This window comes from Kogia breviceps, chromosome 16 (genome assembly GCF_026419965.1).
Source record: "Kogia breviceps isolate mKogBre1 chromosome 16, mKogBre1 haplotype 1, whole genome shotgun sequence".
Taxonomy (NCBI): domain Eukaryota; kingdom Metazoa; phylum Chordata; class Mammalia; order Artiodactyla; family Physeteridae; genus Kogia; species Kogia breviceps.
In genome coordinates this window covers 75,896,965-75,918,192 of record NC_081325.1, presented here as the reverse complement: position 1 = coordinate 75,918,192, position 21,228 = coordinate 75,896,965, and the positions used below count along the sequence as shown (strand labels likewise).

At 40.8% G+C, this 21,228-nt stretch overlaps 1 protein-coding gene across 6 annotated transcripts in view; it reads right to left on the bottom strand.

Annotated features, from left to right (window-relative positions):
• MYO16 (myosin XVI) overlaps positions 1–21,228 on the bottom strand; it is a 537,770-nt gene that overhangs the window by 232,785 nt on the left and 283,757 nt on the right. For all 6 annotated transcript variants that reach the window (XM_067016255.1, XM_067016250.1, XM_067016252.1 and 3 more), the window contains 2 exons: positions 20,366–20,483; positions 9,115–9,262 (listed from right to left, as the gene is read on the bottom strand). In XM_067016255.1, the coding sequence (XP_066872356.1) occupies positions 9,115–9,262; positions 20,366–20,483 (266 nt within the window). The remainder of the gene's footprint in view (positions 1–9,114; positions 9,263–20,365; positions 20,484–21,228) is intronic.

Sequence of the window (21,228 nt, the reverse complement as noted above, 5' to 3'; positions counted from 1 at the left end):
GATCTGTGCCCTCGGGGGCCCCAGCCTCCCCTCAGGTGTCAGAGAGCCTTTCTCCGGATACCGTGATCTTTTGTGGCTCCTTTTCAAATATTTCTGCAAAATCTTTCATCTGTTATCGAGAAATCAGGGTTTGGGAGGCAGAAATGTGAAGTGTTTAAGAGAGACTCCTATGCTCCTAGGATGGGACTGTGGGTGATTCACTCAACCTTGTGTCAGGCTGGGCTGTGGATAAAGTGAGATGATAAACATCAAGTTCTCAGCACGAGCAAATGTTGGTTATTTGATTTTAATTATTCCTCCCACACGCTTTCAGATTCCCCTGTGGAGTTACAAGACTAAACAGCCTTAGCTTCAAAATGCTCCGTCTTACCACGGCCCGGGATGTAACCTTAGATTTGTGTGCACACACATAAACACACACTTTTTACCACAGGATTCTACATAAATATCCACATCATGTTATCAGTTTCAGAACCCACCCTGTAATACACACAACGCACATCTGGCTTGAACTAACCGAATCCACTTGAGGAGACAGATTATTGGTAATAAATCGTGCATTCCGAAATATTATCGAGGTCATCATCATCTCTGATTAAATAAGTGCGGGGTTTTGGACTTAAAGAAAATCTCTCTCTCTTTTTTTTTTTTTCTACTTATACCTGGTACAGAAAGGCAAAGCGTTTGAAGCATCTGAATTGATTTTCTGCCGCAGGGAAAATGTGAACAGGAAGTTCTCCAGGAGTGCTCAGGTTCTGCCTATAGGGTTGCACTTGCCCTGGTATCTCAGTAACAATAACGAGGTGCTCTCTGGCGGAGAAGCCCGGCCGCGGGGCTGATGGGAGACCCTCTGATTTCTCAGCCCATCAGCACCCACTGTGGCTGTGTTCCGCCCCCGCCCCCCCCGCCGACCCCTGTCCTCCTCCCCACACCTACTCTCAGCCGCCCTCACCTCCTCAAAAGGGCTGTGCTGATTTTCATCAAAAGATCCAATTATGCTTCGATAACTGAAACAAGTAGTAATTCATCACAGTGACCACAGACTCGGGGCCCGGCTCACACAGCAGAAGTTGGAGAAGGTCCCTGGGCCCCGCTGCATGGGGGCAGAGACACAGGCTTGGAAGAAGCCTTCCCCAGACCCAGCGCTTCTACAAGAACTCCAGTTCTGACACTAGCTCGTCATCTTTTCCAAAACAATCATCCCTTCAGCTGTCCCCACGTGACTCTGATGGGAAAGAGCCTCCTATGATGATCCCAACAGTATTGCTGTTCCTTGTATGCCGCTTTCTAGGACCTTCTCGAGGCAGCCTGTACAGTCCTCACTCACAGCAATGCTCCAAGGTCAGCCCTTTGTCGCGGAGGAGCAAAGAGAAGCAGAGAGAGGTTGCCCGAGTTTCCCAAATTACCCAGCCGGCAAGGGGCGGGTTTAAACTGTGTCCTTGGGGCTTCCCTGGTGGCTCAGCGGTTAAGAATCCGCCTGCCAAGGCAGGGAACACGGGTTCGAGCCCTGGTCCGGGAAGATCCCACGTGCCGCGGAGCAACTGAGCCTACGTGCCACAGCAACTGAAGCCCGCGCGCCTAGAGCCCGTGCTCCGCAATAAGAGAAGCCACGGCAATGAGAAGCCCGCGCACCGCAACGAAAAGTATCCCCCGCTCGCCGCAACTAGAGAAAGCCCGCGCGCAGCAACGAAGACCCGACGCAGCCAAAAATAAATCAATGGAAACTGTGTCCTTTCAGCTGTAAGTGCACTGCTCTTAGCAGTTTATACATATTTGTCACATAATATTGATGACATGCAAAAGACAGTCACCCCATACAGAGGACGACTTGTCCTCCCCTAAATGTCAGCAGGTGCGGGACTTGACTTCACAGGCTGCACAGGTGCCGCTTTGCTAACAGCTGCCAGTGTTTATCGATTCCGTGATGTGGTGGTGTCGACAGGATGAAGGACAGACAGCATCTTATCTGCCACCGTGCCCTGTCGGTGCCATCCTGTCTGTGAACTGCAAAGGAATTGGGGAGATCACGGGGAAGTGTGCGTGCGGACGGCGACGATGAGCGAGAGTTTCGTGGCAAGTCTCAGAAAAACGGGGGCTGCTCACGGAGTCAGTAAGGGGACAAGGACAGGCTGGAGCAGACGTGGGCTGGACGCTGCGCGGCCCTCGCCTGGGCGCTGAGCACGGTCGCCCCGCCCCTGCCCCGGAGGAAGGCCCGGTGGGCACAGCAACGTGGGCCTGCTAAGTGCCAGGGGCGGGAGAGGCGGGCTGGTGGGCCGGGCGAGAAGGACCACCAGCGACAGCACCCGCCGGGCAGACGGATACGGGCGGACGGAGCCGGAGACGCGTCACAGCCGAGCGCGGGGTGCTGTCTGCTACGGTCACAGGGTTTGGAAAGGAGACAAATTCACACACACAGAGCTGGGAACAAGCCCCTCCACAACGGCAGTGCAGTCACCAGACAAGCACTCGGGGAGACTGCGGTCTCCTCGACAAGCTTCTGCAGCCTGCGAAAGCCACGCCCCCATTTACACGTGGACCCTGCTCTACACCTTGCCTGTTTAGCATCTCAATACAGTTCCTCATAAATTAGAATACAATACAGTAATACAGCCTTAAAGGGATAGAGACAGAGAGAGACAAAGAGAGACTGAGAAGGAGGGAGGAAGGTCACAGGAGCGAGCGGATGTGAAGGTCATTTTCAGTGAGTGCTTGCCTTGCGGTCCTGAGGTGGGATAAGTCTTCCTTTAGGTGAGAAACAATTACTGCCATGTTTTCAGACCTATACAAGCTACACTACACAAGCCACAACTGCCCTCATCCTAAACTCTGGGGAAAAAATATGTTCTTTATTCGTGTGTGTGTGTGTGTGTGTGTGTATGTATTTATTTGTATACATATGTAAATATATATATACTAAAAATTAGATTTTTGGATTTTTGAAAGTTTATTCTCTTCAATCAGCAAACAACTAAGTTTTCACTTGACTGATACTCACCTCCACTCCTATAGGCTGAGCAACTACAGAGAGAACCTCGAAGAACACGCTAACAACCCCTTCCCCTAAATTCCTGGAGGCCTGGTCAGCTCTGTGGCCTTGAAACAAGGCCAGGAGACTTCACGTGCTATGACAGACAAGCAATACGTATTAAAGATTTTGGAGCTAGGAAGTTTATAGTTAAATTGGACTTTATCAAATGCGGATCTGCCCTGAGTGTAAGGCGTGGGGTTGAAGAGGCACACAGACGGGAAGCTGTGCAAACGAGACGCAGGCCCGGCCTGTGCTGGGCGCCAAGGTGGCCTCTTTGAGAGAGACAGCTTTGCTTTCCGTCCGGCGTTCCTAAGACGTGGAAGGTTAGGGCTGCCTGTGTTAGAATCCCCACCGTGTTAGAAACACAAGCGAAGTAAAACAGACGTGTGTGTGTGTGAGAGGGAGAGACACACACAGAGACAGAGAGACACAAAGAGAGAGACAGAGAGACAGAGACAGATTGAGACAGAGACAGAGACTGAGACACAGAGAGAGACAGAGAGACACAGAGGCAGCCCTTGAGTTCCTGGGTCTAGTTATCCCAGCCAAGCATAACTTCGCTTTTCTCCAGTTATGTAACCCTCTGAGTCCTTCTCCTTTTTTCTTTTTTTTTTGTTCTTAAGTGTGTGAGAGTTGGGCATCTGACACTAGGAATCAAGCAAGTCTGATGAACAGAAAACTCGAAGCCAAACATACCTGGGTTTGGAACCAGGCTCTTTCACTGACTACATTTACCAGCCAAGTGGCCTTGAGGAAGCCTACGTGCTAAGCAGCACATATCTGTGCTACATATTTATTACGAACACAACTTAGGTTACCGCAGCTCTTCACTCTTCCCTAGGGTTCTGAGGACAAGCTAGAGGCCGAGGGCAGTGCCTGACATCTGCACGCTCCTTCGTCTCCCGCCTCTGCTGCTGGCTGGACATAATTCACAAATGGAAGGAAGTTAGAAAGCCATGGGCCCTGACTTCTTCCTGCTGGCTTTTCACAAGTGAAATTTACCTGCTCATTGGCAGGGGTGATCCAACCCTCTTTATATTTTCAATGTAACCTTCAGCTAGCGTAATGAATGCACTTCAAAATGTTTCTTATGTTACTGGATAAAGAAATGACCCAGAATTGCTTTTTATGGTAGTTAGAGGGAACAGACTCTAGCATGTCCTAAGTTAGTTTTGCTTAACCGATTGTAAATAAAAAACACACATACAGACTGACCTTGTGCTTTCCCTCTCATTTTCTTTCAAATCTCCTTGATGCAAAGGTGCAAAGGCAGCTGGTGTTATTTATAGGCAACGTTGCTGCAGAGACAATACAGGGTTATGGCCAAGAGTCAAACTTGGCTCCTGGTTGACCTCTCCATCCTCATGTCCTGGGCCATCCAATGAGAACGCGGTCCTGCACCTTCTGCTTAATTACCGGCGAGGATTCGCCGAGACAAGGGAGAAGTAGGAGAGGGATGGACCTATGGTAAGTGCTCCGTAAGCTGCATATATTACGATTGTGATTATCATTTAGATAATAATTAATAATAGAATCAGTTAGAAATAGATTATAGATTGACATATATACACTAATATGTATAAAATATATAAATAATAAGAACCTGCTGTATAAAAAATTAAATTAAAAACAAACAAACAAACAAAAACAAGATCTAGCCACAAGTCTCATAACTACTGTAAATCTAAAGCAGCAAGAGCGTAAATGCTATTTGGAGATATCTATAACTACCATAGTATGACATGAAAATATCTGTGATTTCTACACTCAATATTATGTAATAACCTGTGAGGGAAAAGAATGTGAAAAAATATGTATACATGTATAACCGAATCGCTGTGCTGTATACCTGAAACCTACATGATACTGTAAATCAACTATATTTCAATAAAATTTTTTTTAAAAAAGAAAAAACTATAATACCTCCTGCCTCAGATCTTTGTCTTGGGACACCTTCAAGTTTGCATGCCTAAAATGTGTACTGAGTAAATCTTTTATTATATCACAAGATCATCCTCAAAGAATACTTAAGTTTACCCTTACCTTTTTAAAAATTATGTGTCTTTCTCAACTTAAGTTCAATGCACGTAATAAATCCTTAACAAAAACTGAACATTCATTGAGAGTTCATTGCTGCAGCATGTACTGTGACAGGTGTACCCGGGCAGCACTTACAAGTTCAAGTACTCGGTGAGTCAGAGTTTCCTTTCACTACACACAAGGTTAGAAACAGGTCGTGCACTGAGTCAAACATCGCTTGCTCTCAGCTTACAATTCAAAATCTGACCTTTGCTGAGAATGCTCTTAGGTAGCACCACAATCATTTCCATCATTAATCAATATGAAGGGAGATTAGGAATAATTTCTTTGTATTTCAGAGCCCAACTGTTCTGGGACTACACCCATAAAAGCTGTTTAAAGTAGGTTGCAGATAAGCAATTAATGACTATTTCTAACTTTCATTAAATCTCAATTCCCAGCAACATAAATGACATTTATTGCCCAGATGTAATGTTAGTATTACTTAAAATTTTTTGAAATAAAACTTGAAAAACAAACATCCAGGAAAAAGAAAAAGTAAATCATAGAAAGAACCATAAATAAAAAGGAAACCTTTAATGATGGATTTTTTTTTTTTTTTGGCTCCTGTCTAACTTTGTGGAGAGTGCGCCATCTAGTGGGAATTCTCAACCAATGCACCCTTACTGCCACTGCTCAAAATGTTGAGACCTATAGACATTTTTCTTGTTGCCGTTGTTTAAACAATCTGTCCAGGAAGATTTTATGCAAAGTGTTATAAATATTGTTTTCGTTCAGTTAAGCTGTAGGAGCTGATGTCTATATCTGTACCATTTCTATTCCATAAGCAAGAGTGCTATCTGCTTGTTCTAGATACTGTTCCAATTTTACAAACAAGGAAGTATTTTTAGGTGCATTTAACACTGAAATAAACCTCCATAAATTTTCATGTGAGACTTTGAAAACTTTTAGTTCCAAAAACAGAGTCAAAGTTAAAAAAAACCACTTTTGTAGCTTTAATTCCAGTAGCATTAGTTACAACAATACTTTCTTCTCTCTGGAGTTCTAATCATGTAAGGACACATGATAAACGTTGGATATGCCTTCAGCTCGCAGTTCCTGCTCCATGCTTACTTTATGTTTCACGCGGGTAATGAAGTGGTAGTAATAAACAAAAGATGTATTTGAAGGAGGCAGGCTTGCAAAATTTTGTAATGTTTGCTTTAAGACTCAACATACTTCATCAAAATTTCAAGACAAGCTATATCATGGAATAAGTATTGAAGAAGCAAAGGAATATTCAGATGGTAATATAGGTGCTGATTTGTTCTATTTAATAGACATATCAACATCTTTTAAATAAAATCAGATAAGTAGGTGTGATGATAATATTGCTTATATATAAGCAATATTATATATTTATATATTGTTTATACAGATTTATTTATATATTGTTTATGTTTATATTTTTATATGCATAGCGATCTACTTTACCTATGAATACTGATTTCAAGGAGGAAACTAAGAAGGATCATCAGTTTGTGAAAGTTACAAGGCTAACATGTTCAACTTTATACTACTGACTGTAAACCAGCCAAACAATTTCCAAAATTGTGGTACCTAATATGTGTAATTACTAAGCAAAGATGATACCCCAACCCAAATTCAAATATCATACAAATATGAGCTCCTCAAGCCTGACCAGCACTGTAAAAGTGAGAAAACCCACGAATACTGTAGCTGTTAGAAGATCCACATAACACAAATCACAAAAATATTGGGATGTACAATGCGTTATAACTTGCAAAACAGCTTGTCTTATTATGAAAGAATATTTTGTCTGTGGAATTCTCATTGTACAAATGTTCCAATGGATATGGGTTTATGAATCCAGAGTGGCGGTGTACATTTTTATTGAGGAATGTTGTTTTGTACCCATTAGATATTTATAATTCATTTTAATAAAATAACTTCTTTGTTCAAGGGACTTGAATTATTCATGATTTTTCTGAGTTCTTTCCTGTCGGAGCTTCTCACAAAGCAACCCCTGACGTTTGACTTTCTAAATAGCCTAAGTGATTCCAAACCCTCTTTTGCAAAGAGAAACGGATGTTGGAATGGAGGTCAATAAAGAAATGCTTGTTTTCTCCTACACGCTCTCACACTTCAAAAGAGGGGTCCAAGCCACAGACCAAGAAGTGGAATTGTCTCTCTGATGCTGGATTAGATTGTTGCCTTTTGTTCTGCAGTCGCTCCGCATCTGCAATGCCGAGCACACGCGCGTACATACACGTGGGCACACGCACGTACATACATGCACACACACGCACGGACGCACCGAAGCCAATGGTCTGCCATCAGCTTTGAGCTTTTGCTAATAAGAAAGATCAGGAACACGAAACTCCAAGACGTTTCTTGCTCTCAGGCTGCCCTGGACGCCTACCCCACCGTCCCCGACCCTGGGCTCTTCCTCCCGTTAGCGATGGGCGATGTGGAAAAACAAAAAATGAATTCCAAGTAATGGGGTTTCTCAGAACTGCTGTTGTGTAATATATTCACTTCGGTATAGACCTCTTTATGGTTCTGGGTTTGATTTTCTCCTTCATGAAATGAAGGGATTTGATTTTAAAAAAACCATTTCTAATGCTCTGGTAGCTTAGAATTTCTATTTTTAAATCACTTGCGTCTGGGCAATCATGCTTTGATATCAGTGTTTGCTTCTTCTGAATTTCTGTTGTTTTGGGGGGGACAGTAAATCTCCAAATAGTCTCTTACTTTGAATAAAAAACAATTTTGATAAGGCCTTCTTACTTCATGTTTCCTTTTTGACATGATAAAGTGTATCTATACTTCTGGATGTAATATTTTCAAACAAACTGAATGACAGCTGTTAATCATGTAACAGTGACTTCGAATACGGCCAATTCATTCCCCTCCCCTGGTCCCACACCCCACACATCATTCACCGCCCACCAACCCAGACGATGGCGACCACAGATATCGTTCTGTCCCTTCTCGGACAGGTCTAGGGGTTCCACTCCATTGCAACCCCGTCGCCCCTGGAAAATCCCCCATCTCTCAGCTTGCACTTGACACCTCCACCTACTTGTCCAATCAGCTCTCCACCTTCAACTCTCAAACAGCATGATTGGTCCTCAGGCCACGCTCCTCCTCCCCAAAGCATCCTTTATTTTCTCTCACAAAAGTTCTCATAAAATCATGACCACTCACACCATTCTTCTTGAATCCAACAGCAAACAGCCAGGAAACAATAAATCAGGTGTCAATAGGTATCTGAAGTAAATCTACGTCTCTTTCAGAGTCCAGCTCCTCCCCACTTTGCCAGGAATTCACTGATGTGTTTGGACCCGCACACCCAGCTCCCTCTCTCCTATCTCTCACCCACTTCTCCTCTGAATGGGGTTTACTCTCCTTATTGGCTCGTTCCCATCCTATCCAAACCTGGACCAGTCCTTGTGGGAAGACACACCGGATCAGGCAGCCGGCGGAAATGCACACATTGCAAAGACACCCCTCAGCTCACTGTCTTAAGACTCCTTCCCTCCGTGGCCCTCCTGTGACCAAGGCATCCTCATTTTAACAAAACACTTTCCTCCTCCATTGCAGAAAATCAGCCCCCAAGTTTACGTGTATTGTTCATCTTAAGCCATTATGTAACCTCATCTGTTACTAATGAATCATAATTGCTCAAATATTATGTCCCATTATTTCAAAAGACTACTGAAAATTAGGAATGCATAACTAATGTTATATCCAAAATACAGCAAAGGAATATGAGTTTTTTGTGCACTAAATTTTTATCCTGATCTGAAAACTAGGAAAATAGAAACGTAAGTTAATACACATACACAAAACGTCACCTAAACACTCAAAAATGGTAATAATGCTGTTATACAGATAGTTCTAATCTAATAGTATATCCAATTATTCTCCTAAAAGAAGTCACCATTTCTTCTCTGAAAAATAAGAAGAAAATTTAAGGCCGCTAAAATGCAACCACAATTTGAAGGCAGAACTACCAGACTGAAAAATGCATAACCACTTACCGATGGGCACATAAATTGTTAAGGTGGAGTCCATACTTTTCTTCAGCAGATAACCCATCCATCAACAAGGAGAAGATGAGAAAATTGCTCTGGCCAAGAGGTTGTGAAACAAGTCTGGATTTCTCTAGCATATATGTATAAATTCTGGCTGGTTAAGAAAAGAAAAGGGATTCTGTCAAATGGCATTATTCGTTTCATTTCCATAAATTTACACATATTAATTAGAAGAAATAATAATGGAGCTTCTTTTCAACCACAGACCTTTTAAAAACAAAATAACAGGCTTTATTTTTAGAGAAATTTTTTAAGTCCAGAAAAATTAAGCAGAAAGCACTGAGAGTTCCAACATACCCTCTCTCTCCCCTCCCTAACACGCTGTTTACCCTATTATTAACATCTTGCACTAGAGTGGTACATATGTTAAAATGAATGAACCAATACTGATACACTATTATTAACTCAGGTCCGTAGTTTACATTGGTATTCGCTCTTTGTGTTCTATGGGATTTGAGAAATTTACATGTCACGTGTGCACCATTACAGTATCATACAGAATAGTCTGCCCTAAAACTCAGTGACCCACCTACTCACCCCTCCCTCTCCCCCAACCCCTGGTAACCAATGATCTTTTTACTGTCTCTATAGTTTTGCCTTTTCCTGAACGTCATATAGTTGGAATCACACAGTATGTGCCCCTTTCAGATTGGCTTCTTTCACTTAATAATATGTATTTAAAGTTGCTTTTTTGTCTTTTCATGGCTTTATAGCCCATTTTTAATTAGTGAATACTATTCCATTGCATGAATATACTACAGTTTGTTTATCCATTCAGCTATTAAAAAACATCTTGGTTGCTTCTACTTTTTGCAATTATGAATAAAGCTGCTATAAACATTTATGTTGACATTACGTGCAGATGTGGTTTTCAACTCGGTTGAGTAAATGTCAAGGAATGTGAGTCCCAGATCATATGGTGAGACTATGATCAGCTTTGTAAGAAACTGCTGAACTATCTTCCAAAGTGGCTGGACCATTTTGCGTTCCCATAAGCAATAAATCAGAGTTCCTGTTGCTCCAGACCAGATCCTCGCCAGTACTTGGTATTGTTGGTGTTTTGGATTTTAGCCATTTTAACAGGTGCAGTGGTATTTCATCCTGTTTTAATTTGCATTTCCTAGATGACTTATAACGTGGAACATCTTCTCATATGCTTATTTCCATTTGTCTGTCTTCTTTGGTGAGATGTCCGTGCAGATATTTTGCCCATTTTTAAAACTGAGTTGTTTTCTTACTGTTGAATATTAAGAGTTCTCCACATATGTTAGACAACAATTTTTTTTTTTTTTTTGGCTCACGGGCCCAGCCACTCCACAGCATGTGGGATCCTCCTGGACCAGGGAACAAACCCGTGTCTCCTGCATCAGCAGGTGGACTCTCAACCACTGCGCCACCAGGGAAGCCCAGACAACAATTTTTTATCAAATATGTCTTTTACAAATATTTTCTCCCAGCCTATGGCTCATTATTTCATTCTCTTAACAGTGTCTTTCACAGAACAGAAATTCTGAATTTTAATGAAGTTTAGCTTATCAATTATTCCTTTCATGGATTGTGCTTTTAGTGCTGTATCTGAAAAGTTATTGCCATGCTTCCCTGGTGGCGCAGTGTTAAGAATCTGCCTGCCAATGCAGGGGACAGGGGTTCAAGCCCTGGTCCGGGAATATCCCACATGCCACGGAGCAACTAAGCCCGTGCACCACAACTACAGAGCCTGTGCTCTAGAGCCCGTGAGCCACAACTACTGAGCCCGCGTGCCACAACTACTGAAGCCCGTGAGCCACAACTACTGAAGCCCGCATGCCTAGAGCCCGTGCTCAGCAGCAAGAGAAGCCACCGCAGTGAGAAGCCCGCGCACCACAACGAAGAGTAGCCCCCGCTCGCCCCAACTAGAGAAAGCCTGCACGCAGCAACAAAGACCCAACACAGCCAAGAATAAAATAAATAAATTTATTTTTTTAAAAAAGTCATTGCCAAACCCACAGTCACGTAAAATTTCTCCTCTATTCTCTTTTAAAAGTTTTATAGTTTTGTTTTTACATTTAGATTTATGATCTATCTGAGCTATTTTTCATGATATCTTTGTGCTTACATTCGTGGGTTTTTTGCCTGTGGATGTTCTGTTTTTCCAGCAAAATTAATTGAAAAGACTATCCTTTCTCTATTGAATTGCCTTTGCTCCTTAGTCAATGATTAGTTGACTATGTTATGTGGGTCTATTTCTGTGCTCTCTATTGGTGTTCCATTGATCTATTTGTCTATTTTTTCACAAGTGCTATACTGTCTTGATTACTGTAGCTTTACAGTAAGTCTTAAAGTTGGGTAGGACCAGTCCTCCAATTTTGTTCTCCTTTTTCAGTGTTGTGTTGGCTATTCTGGATCTTTTAACTCTCCACACAAACTTTCTGTCGATATCCACAAAGTAACTCTTGAACATTGAGCGTCTCACCATTTAGACCTACTTTGCTTTCTTTCATCAACGTTTTGTAGTTTTCCTTATGAAGATCATGTGCATATGTTGCTACATTTATACTTAAGTGTTTTTGTTTTGGTGCTAATGGAAATGGTGCTGTGTTTTTAATTTCCAATTTCAGTTGTTCATTGATGATATATAGGAAAGCGATTGACTTTTGTATATTAACCTTATACCCTGAGACTTTGCTACAATCACTAATTAGTTCCAGGAGTTTTTGTTGTTGTTGATGATGATGATTCTTTTGGATTTCTAAAATCAAATCAACAAAGTCAGCTTGATTTCTTCCTTCCCAATATGTGTATCGTTTTTTTTCTTTTTCTTATTACATTAGCTAGGATTTCCAGTATGGTGTTGAAAGAGAGTGGTGAGCGGGGACATTCTTACCTTGTTCCTGACCCAACATATACTTTTGTGCACAGATGTAATCTGAAACAAGACATGTCCTTGCCTATAACAAAGCCACCAAAATAAGTATTAGAATGTTCTTGATTAACGTCTCAAAATGTGCAGGTACATATTGCTCGGGTATATATCAGTAGACGTTGATTTTAAATGCTCTGCTGTAGACATTAGCAAGTATTACTGTCAAACAGCTCAGAAGGTTTTTATAGCTGCACAATTAAGGACAAGAGATACAGACAATGGTCTCTCACTGCGGGAAACACTGGAAGAAACTCACTGCAGCAAAGGCAAATACTACGTGAATTCATGAAGATACAATTTAACATACAGAATGGTACTAAGGTTTCAAGACCTAATATACTGGAATTATAAGAGGGAGCTAAATCGTGGTTTGTAGTGCAGTGGTAGATAATGATACTGGTCCTTCAACAATAAAGTTTACATTCTAGTCAGGGAGGAAATAAGTAATGTGTCTGTAAGGAATGCAGGCGCAATGTGAATAGTGTCCAGTCATCTTCCTGGTTTATTGTGACCTCACATGTATTAGTAGGACTCATATCAAGGATTCATTATTTGCTCCTCTGCCTTTAAACATTACAAAAGCAAAAGGAAAAATAACCCACATCGTAAATACATGTTGAAATTTCGTTCACTGTATGAGAGAAATGATGAAAGTATGCAATTTGGGAATCACAACCGCAGTTTTGCTTCAAAGATAGGACGGGAAATTCAGAATCTAGTGTTAATCAGAACTTAGGACCATATATTTGGCATGCTGAAAATCCTACTGTTTCTGGAGTATTCTTTTTATTTGAATTTAGGTTTATTCTTATCATTATGAATGGTCAGTAAACAGTTATGTATTTGAATTTTAAATGCAACTGTGAATTGCTATAGTTTTCCACTTTGAAGTAAGAATTCCTGGTCGATAATTTTGGGGATCAAAAAAATAGCAGTTTTGGGAAGGAAAATGAATTTAATTTTTCCCTCCATTTGAACTATAAAGCAAATTTTGTGGAAAGAGTCTACTGTTAATTATTCCAGAGTCCAGCCTCTAAAAGCAAAAAATGTGAGGTCTCCCAATTTGGGTTTTATATCGCAAATCTACTTGAACAAATGGAACCACTATTGCAGTGCTTTATTCCTATAAATTTTATAAGTGGTCAATTTAGTCAGTCAGAATGATGATCAATGCTTTAAAAAAATCTCAAAATTAATAAACCTTATTAAGAAAAGTTGTCTCATTAGACACCTTCTAGAAAAGTTATCAAAAGTGCATAAAGACTCTTTCAAAATACCCCTTCCATTAGTGGCATTAAAGCCCGAAGGTGATGGTAAAATTAGAATGAGGTGGTGTGGTTTCTTTTCCATTTCTCCATGAGTATTTAATCAGGTGGTAATTTCAAGTTGAGGTCTTAATTATTAAATTTTCTTTCCTACTTTTTCCTTCTTAAGCAAAATGCTGAAAACATGTTTCATTTGTTATTGATAATATTAACCCTGAAGTTAACTGCTCAAGAGAATATTTCTAAAAATCTGTACACATAGGAAATAAATTGTCATAGCTGTCCCGACCGTTATTTTCTGGTCACCAACTAATGGAATATCAAGGTGAAAATGGAGGGCTAAGTGGTGACCTTCTGACCATCAAGCTTCTATACTCAGAGAAAAGATTGACCTTATGCCCACTTGTTCAAGCCAACACACAAGCTTAATTTAAAGCAGCATCCAGAACTAATCAAATTCCTCATCATACAGTGACTTCAATACGTTTCATCTTTCAAAACCTGTATCATCCTAGTTAGCTCATCTCCAGCAGTGAATAAAATTGCTGTGGATTAGAAGAATTTCTGATCAGTAGGATTTTTTTTTAAGTCCATCTTTAAGGAGATTTTAGATGGAAGAAAACAACCAAAAATTCAAAACAACCAAAAATTCAAATTTCTGTGAGACTCTAATATTCTTCTGAATGGAGAAAATGCAGGGATTTTCAACATGTATTTACGATGTGGGTTATTTTTCCTTTTGCTTTTGTAATGTTTAAAGGCAGAGGAGCAAATAATGAATCCTTGATATGAGTCCTACTAATACATGTGAGGTCACAATAAACCAGGAAGATGACTGGACACTATTCACATTGCGCCTGCGCTCCTTACAGACACATTACTTATTTCCTCCCTGACTAGAATGTGAACTTTATTGTTGAAACTGGAATAATGGAAGGAAAATGATAGGTTTTGAAGTTAAAAATGTTTCTGACTCACTCATGCAAGTGTCCATGCACAGAAAGTTTCTACTGATTTCTTGACTTCTGAAGACTTGTACATTTAAAAAAAATATTTTATGTCAGAAATATTCTTGACTGGAAGTATACTTGTGACCCTCCATCTTTCCAGAAATCTATGTGAGTAGGTCTTCCAAAAAGTTTTGCTACTGAAAAAAATATATATGTTTGCAGATTATATGTAACATAATATGCAGTGGAAGGATTTTATAGACCTATACCCATTTTTGTTCAAGATGAAAGGAGGTGGAAGAGATAAACCTCCCTCTCCTTCAAGAATGTCAAGTGCTCCAGATGCCCTTCCACTGGCTTCCAGAAACTTCCAGCACCCACTCTCACTCTGCCCACCCAAGTGGTTATCAATATACGACTAATAAGATCTCTTCCCAGAAATGCCCATCACGCCTTCAATCAGCTATCACCAAAAGCACACTGCTGATTAATCAATACAGCCAAATAGTCTCTCTTTCACCCCGCACTACTTTTGACTTCACTCTTCAGGGTCAGTAATGCCGAGGGTGTTACAGGTGAACGGTGCCTCAATCAGGAGTCCAAAGTACGGTCCCCAGTCCTGAATCTGATACTGGCATCTCCACGTCCCTCTTAACTTCACCTTCCCCATCCATAAGTGGGGACAAAAAGAAACAAAGATCCCAGGCTTCCCGGATCCCAAGAGGAGGAGTCACCATTTAAAGTACCTACTGTGTTGGGCTTCCCTGGTGGCGCAGTGGTTGAGAGTCCGCCTGCCGATGCAGGAGACACGGGTTCGTGCCCTGGTCCGGGAAGATCCCACATACCGCGGAGCAGCTAAGCCCGTGAGCCATGGCCGCTGAGCCTGCGCGTCCGGAGCCTGTGCTCCGCAACGGGAGAGGCCACAACAGTGAGAGGCCCGCATACCACAAAAAAATAAATAAATTAAAAAAAAAAATAAAAAAAAAAAAAAAAAAATAAAGTACCTACTGTGTACCAGGCACTGTGCTAGCTGTTTTTCCAACTTTGCCTCATTTAAAACCTGCTGCAGGCCTTTTCACATTTAAACCCAACTGGCTTATCTCCAAAGCCCAGGCTGTTTGCACTAAAAGATGCTGTTCTTCAAAGGAGATGCAATCAATTAAAGCGCTCTGAAATATTTTTTTAAATTTATTTCATTTTTTCTCACTAAAAAAAAATTTTTTTTAAGTTTTGGCCACACCGCATGGCTTGCGGGATCATACTTCCCCAACCAGGGATCAAACCCAGGCCCTCGGCAGTGAAAGCGTTGAGTCCTGACCACTGGACGGCCAGGGAATACCCGGAAACTTTTTTTTTTAATTGAGGTATAGTTGGTTTACAATGTTGTGTTAGTTTCAGGTGTACAGCAAAGTGAGTCAGTTTTGTATATATATATGTATATATATTCTTCTTCTGATTCTTTTCTATTACAGGTTATTACAAAATATTGAGTATAATTCCATGTGCTATACAGGAGGTCCTTGTTGGTCATCTATCTTATATACAGTAGTGTGTATATGATAATCCCAAACTCCTAATTTATCCACCCCCTTCCCCTTTGATAACCATGTTTGTTTTTTATGTCTGTGGGTCTATTTCTGCTTTGTATATAAGTTCATTTGTATCATTTTTTTTAGATTCCACATATAAGGGGTATCATGACATTTGTCTTTCTCTGTCTGACTTACTTCACTTAGTATGATAATCTCTAGGTCCATCCATGTTGCTGCAAATGGCATTATTTCTTTTTTTATGGCTGAATAATATTCCATTGTATATATACCACATCTTCTTTATCCATTCATCTGTCTATGAACATTTTAGGTTGCTTCCATGTCTCGGCTATTGTAAACAGTGCTGCAATGAACATTGGGATGCATGTATCCTTTTGAACCATGTTTTTTCTGGATTCATACCTAGGAGTGGGATTGCTTGATCACATGTTAGTTCTATTTTTAGTTTTTTAAGGAACCTCCATGCTGTTCTCCATAGTGGCTGTATCAATTTACATTCCCACCAACAGTGCAGAAGGGTTCTCTTTTCTCCGCACCCTCTCCAGCATTTATTATTTATAGGCTTTTTGATGATGGCCATTCTGAAACTTTTAAAGGAACTGAGAGTATAATACTAAGGATAGTTGACGATGACATCAATGGAGATGAAAACTATTTATTTGTTTGTCTATTTAAAAATCAAGGTTTGAAAAAACGAAATGCCAACATCTTAATATATTTTCCATCTCTTTGTGTCCACCCTATGTTTTAACTTTCCCAAGCAGATAACACAGCCTTGGCATATTTATTGGGAAACATCTCTGACTGTTACTAAATTTCAATGTCCACTTCAATATGCCTGGGTGTCTTCAAGGCACAGAAAAGACAAGGAGCCAATTATTCTTCCCTTCCCACACAGGGGTTCTGGGTCCTCCTACCTTTGTAGACCCTTCAGCACGTTTCTGTTTTGCCAGTCTCCGCACTCAGGGAGCAGATAATGGTTCTACCCTTAGCGCACACAAGCTCTCATTATGAAGAGAATTGGCTCTAATTTACAAGCAATAATCCAGAGTGAAATGTTGGTAACTTTCCTGGACTATTGTTCACTCTCAATAATAGGTGTCCTTTGCTGGCATGAATGCCAGCATCCTGAGGCGTTTACGCAGTCCCCGCCCCGACCTGAACGATGTCTGCTTCGCTGTAATCACTCCCCGGTGCCACTTCTCAGTCTGTAATCCAACAGATACTGAACGCAGGCCTACTGTGCACCCGGACATACAAGCAAACCTGTGTGCCATCAGCAAACCTGTATCCTAAGAGGAGCCACAGACAACAACCAGACAAGTGGGAAAGGACGCTTTCAGATTTTGACAAGTGCTGGGGAAGAAATAAGGGGGGAGACTTGGTCTACAGTCAACCCAGTTGGAATCAAGGGAGCACATGAGAAACAGGGGCTTGGGGAACTTAGAACGATTATACTGTTAAATAAGTAATCAGATGGGAAAAAACCCTGGACTGAAAGCCCAGGTTAGAATGTTCTTTATTAATTAAAATTTCTTCAAAATAACAAACAATCCTGACTTTCTGTAGCTGATGTTTCATAAAACTGAGACTTGTATTTTCTTTGTTACAACGCGTGGTTGCATCCCTGATCAAGGAGTTGGCATTAAATTATAAAAGTATAAGCAATAATGTCAATAAAGGAAATATACAGCATCTATCAACCTTAAAAGTAGTAATATAATATTCCCTGTACAATAAACTCATTACAACTATTTTACGTGTTGATAATTTAAGAAAATCTAGACTACCATGAAGCATGAAATCAACCTGCAACCTACATATATTTTACCTAATTTGAGGTGTAAAAACCTTAGTCCAATTTGGTTTACTATTTTAGCGAACACTTAAAATTCAGAAGGCTTTTACACAGGACTAATTTGAAGAACTCAGCTGTCTTTAAAAAACATGTAAAGTAATTTAAATTAATACTTTTTAAAAATTTTTTCTTTCAGAAAAGGATCCTTAGTGATGAAATTATTCAAAAATATCCCATTGACGTACAGCTCCTTAAAGTGTTTAAACAGTGCCTGTTTTTGGAGGTGATGATGATACGTTTTCTTAGACTGAGAATAATTTTGAAAAGTAAAGACAGACACAATAGATCTCTCCTTATTCTCTGTCGTGGGGTGAACTGTGTCCCACAAAAAGATATGGCTAAGGCCCAAGCCCCCACACCTGTGCATGTGACCTCGTCTGAAAGTGAAGCTATGTGCCAGGAGGACAGTACTCTGATGCCCACAGCTCTTTAACAATTCAGAGGTCGTTTCAGGACGCGGAAGTGCCTCAGGGTCATCTGTGGGAATAGTTATTGTCACCCTGTCACAGTGTGCAGCCTGGAGAGGCTGGGTGAGAGGTGTCTGTGGGTCTGATTATGCTGAAGCTCCGTGGGGCCGCCTGATGATTAACAGAAGAGGCTCCAGAAGTAATCTTTCACCTTCTTTTTTACGCAGCATACAATTATTTTCTAAATTAACGTTCCTGAGGAGGACATGTTAAATTCTATCCAGAAAAGAAAGTAAACAAAATTAGGAATGGATAAGACCATCAGAACCCACTTATCGTATCTTCGTCTTGGTAAAGGGAATATTGAATTAAGAACAAACTGGGGCTTCCCTGGTGGCGCAGTGGTGGAGAGTCCGCCTGCCGATGCAGGTGACGCGGGTTCGTGCCCCGGTCCGGGAGGATCCCACGTGCCGCGGAGCGGCTGGGCCCGTGAGCCGTGGCCGCTGCGCCTGCGCGTCCGGAGCCTGTGCTCCGCAACGGGAGAGGCCACAGCAGTGAGAGGCCCGCGTACCGCAAAAAAAAAAAAAAAAAAAAAAAAAAAAAAAGCTGAATCAGTTTCAGGTGTACAACAAAGTGATTCAGTTATGCATGTATCTATTCTTTTTCAAATTCTTTTCCCTATTTGGTTGTTAATCACCTGCACACCAATATAAAATAAAAAGTTAAAAAAAAAAAATAAGTATAAACTTTACAACCACACACAAAAAAATAAATAAAATTCTTCCATTTTTTTCCAAAAAAGAACACGCTGTATCTCCTCGGAGCTAACTGTGCCTAAGCCCTAGCATCCGGCTTTACTTGGGTTAGGACAGAACTGTCCCTCTCAAACTTTAGCATTTGTCTGAATCACCAGGGAATTGCCAGGAATTGTTCAAGTCCCAATCCTGAGGTCTGCAGTGGAGCATAGGAGGTTGCATTTCTAACAAGCTCCCTGATTACACAGGGTCCTTATTTATCTTCAGGTCCCCGTGGAGTAGCAAGGGGCTCGGACATGCACCGTTCGGAACCGCCGAATCTCCCAGCTGCTATGGCTCCAACCCTTGATGCCGGAAAGCTCAGGGGAAATTATGCTCACAAATGAGGTGGCCAGGCTGTGCCCTCCACTTGGAGGGATAGTCTCACTGGGGTGTTACAAACAAAGATGTGAAAACCAGAGTTTGAGGCTCAAGACATTTCTCCTCTGAGCTTTTCCTAAAATGGTAGCTCTTCAAATAGAGCTCTTAACCATGGAGTGAGAAACAAAACAAAACAGCCTTCCAACTGCAGAATTTAAGTCTCTAACATCAACATCTAAAATTATCTTTTCTGACTTTTTTATGCATATTTTTTACCAAATTTCATTTAGTACTAATGGGATTTGGACATACCTTACTGCAAAATACAGGCTATTTGTTTCTAAACAATGGTCAAAAGTGACTTTTGTTTCCTGAAGCAAAGATAGTGTAACTTGAAACACCAAATAAAACTGATCTCTTTCAAAGATAATTACAATTGTTTGTGTGCTAACAGCTGTTACAAAACTTTTGAAAATACTCTATTCCTCCAAGTAGATTCAGGCATTCTAACTACAGTTATATTCATGTTATTAATTTGCATGGATAATCTGTTTTGATTTGAAAGATGTAAAATCCCAAGTGAATTCTAAATTAGTTCAATTTCAAATAGGGGGTTTTCGTGAAGTACACATTAAATATTTAAATCAAATAAGAAATAGTTCTGTTTGAGTTTAGTTGGGTGATCATTTTGATTTTTGGATTTGTTTTAATTCAATCGTTTTAAAATACAGATTCAGTTTTATTTAAAATAGATTTCAACGTATCTTGCAAGAAGGAATTATGTACTCAAGTTACACATTATTTTGATATTTAAGTTTGTTTCTGTGTTCAGCAAGTGTGATTCATTTCAGCCATTTTTGGTTTGTTTTCATATTATATAGCTTACAGAAAAAATTGCCTTGAAAGTTTCGCCTTGCATTTCAGAATATTTTTCAATTCACAATAATTTTAGAACTCAGAACTTGACACCTTGGGTGTGCACACAGATACGCCCACATGTGGGTGCGTGTGCGCAGGCGCGCGCGCGCGCGCACACACACACACACACACACACACACACACACACGTCACTGTTGCCACGGTGCCTGGTGTTTCTCTGCCCCCTTCTGGTAGCTCCAGAGATCTCCTTCGTTAATTTCACACTTACCTCCAGTTAAGTGTTTTTTCCTCTCACAGAACTGTAGTTCAAAATACTTTATGAAGCAGCTGGACAGGTCATTAAGAGTGGTCTTGGCATGTCCAAAGGCTTCTAAGATGCTCATGACCTGTAGCAAGAGGGAAACATTTATTATTTTTTTTAAAGGGAAACATTTATTGAGCTACGCATCTGTTTAAACAAAATTGGGTAATAATTGCAAAGAGACAGGAATATTCCCTCAGCTAAGAGGTTCTCCATTGTTCATACAACACAATATTGCAATTTTAAGGTCATTCTTTTCTCAAATGCAAACTGCTAGCATCCTCCCTCTCAAACGGTAGCTCACGGTAACAAGATTAATTACGCACAGAGCACATGACTCCCTTCCTTTCACTAGCCTCTCAGTGTAACACACACACGCACGCAACTCAGCACACGCTATTTGGGCTTTTTAACTTGACTAGAACAGTAGAAGTGCTTCTGTGGCTTTGGAGGGAGGAATTAAGAGTTAATATAAGCAATAGTCAGAATTTCCTTTAAAAATAACGAATTCACTTAAACATTTGTTTATAACCTTCTTCTGAACCCGTATTTACTTTGCCACATACTCTTTTGCACCCCGAGCCCCTAGATAACTCTCCCGTACCCTGTGTTTGCTCCGTAATAAGAATTCTAGATGAAGCCATCGGATCCAGTGTATCTTATCACGAGGCGCTCTTGTAGAGATGGGTGTTTGCAGCTTTAAAATGCTGTTAATACAGCTCCACTGATCAACCCCGGCATCTGAAATTCTTCACATATTTCCTTAAAAACTGACTATAGGATGAATGCCATTTTTTTTCTCACAGTCGATTGTGCCTGTGATAATGCTG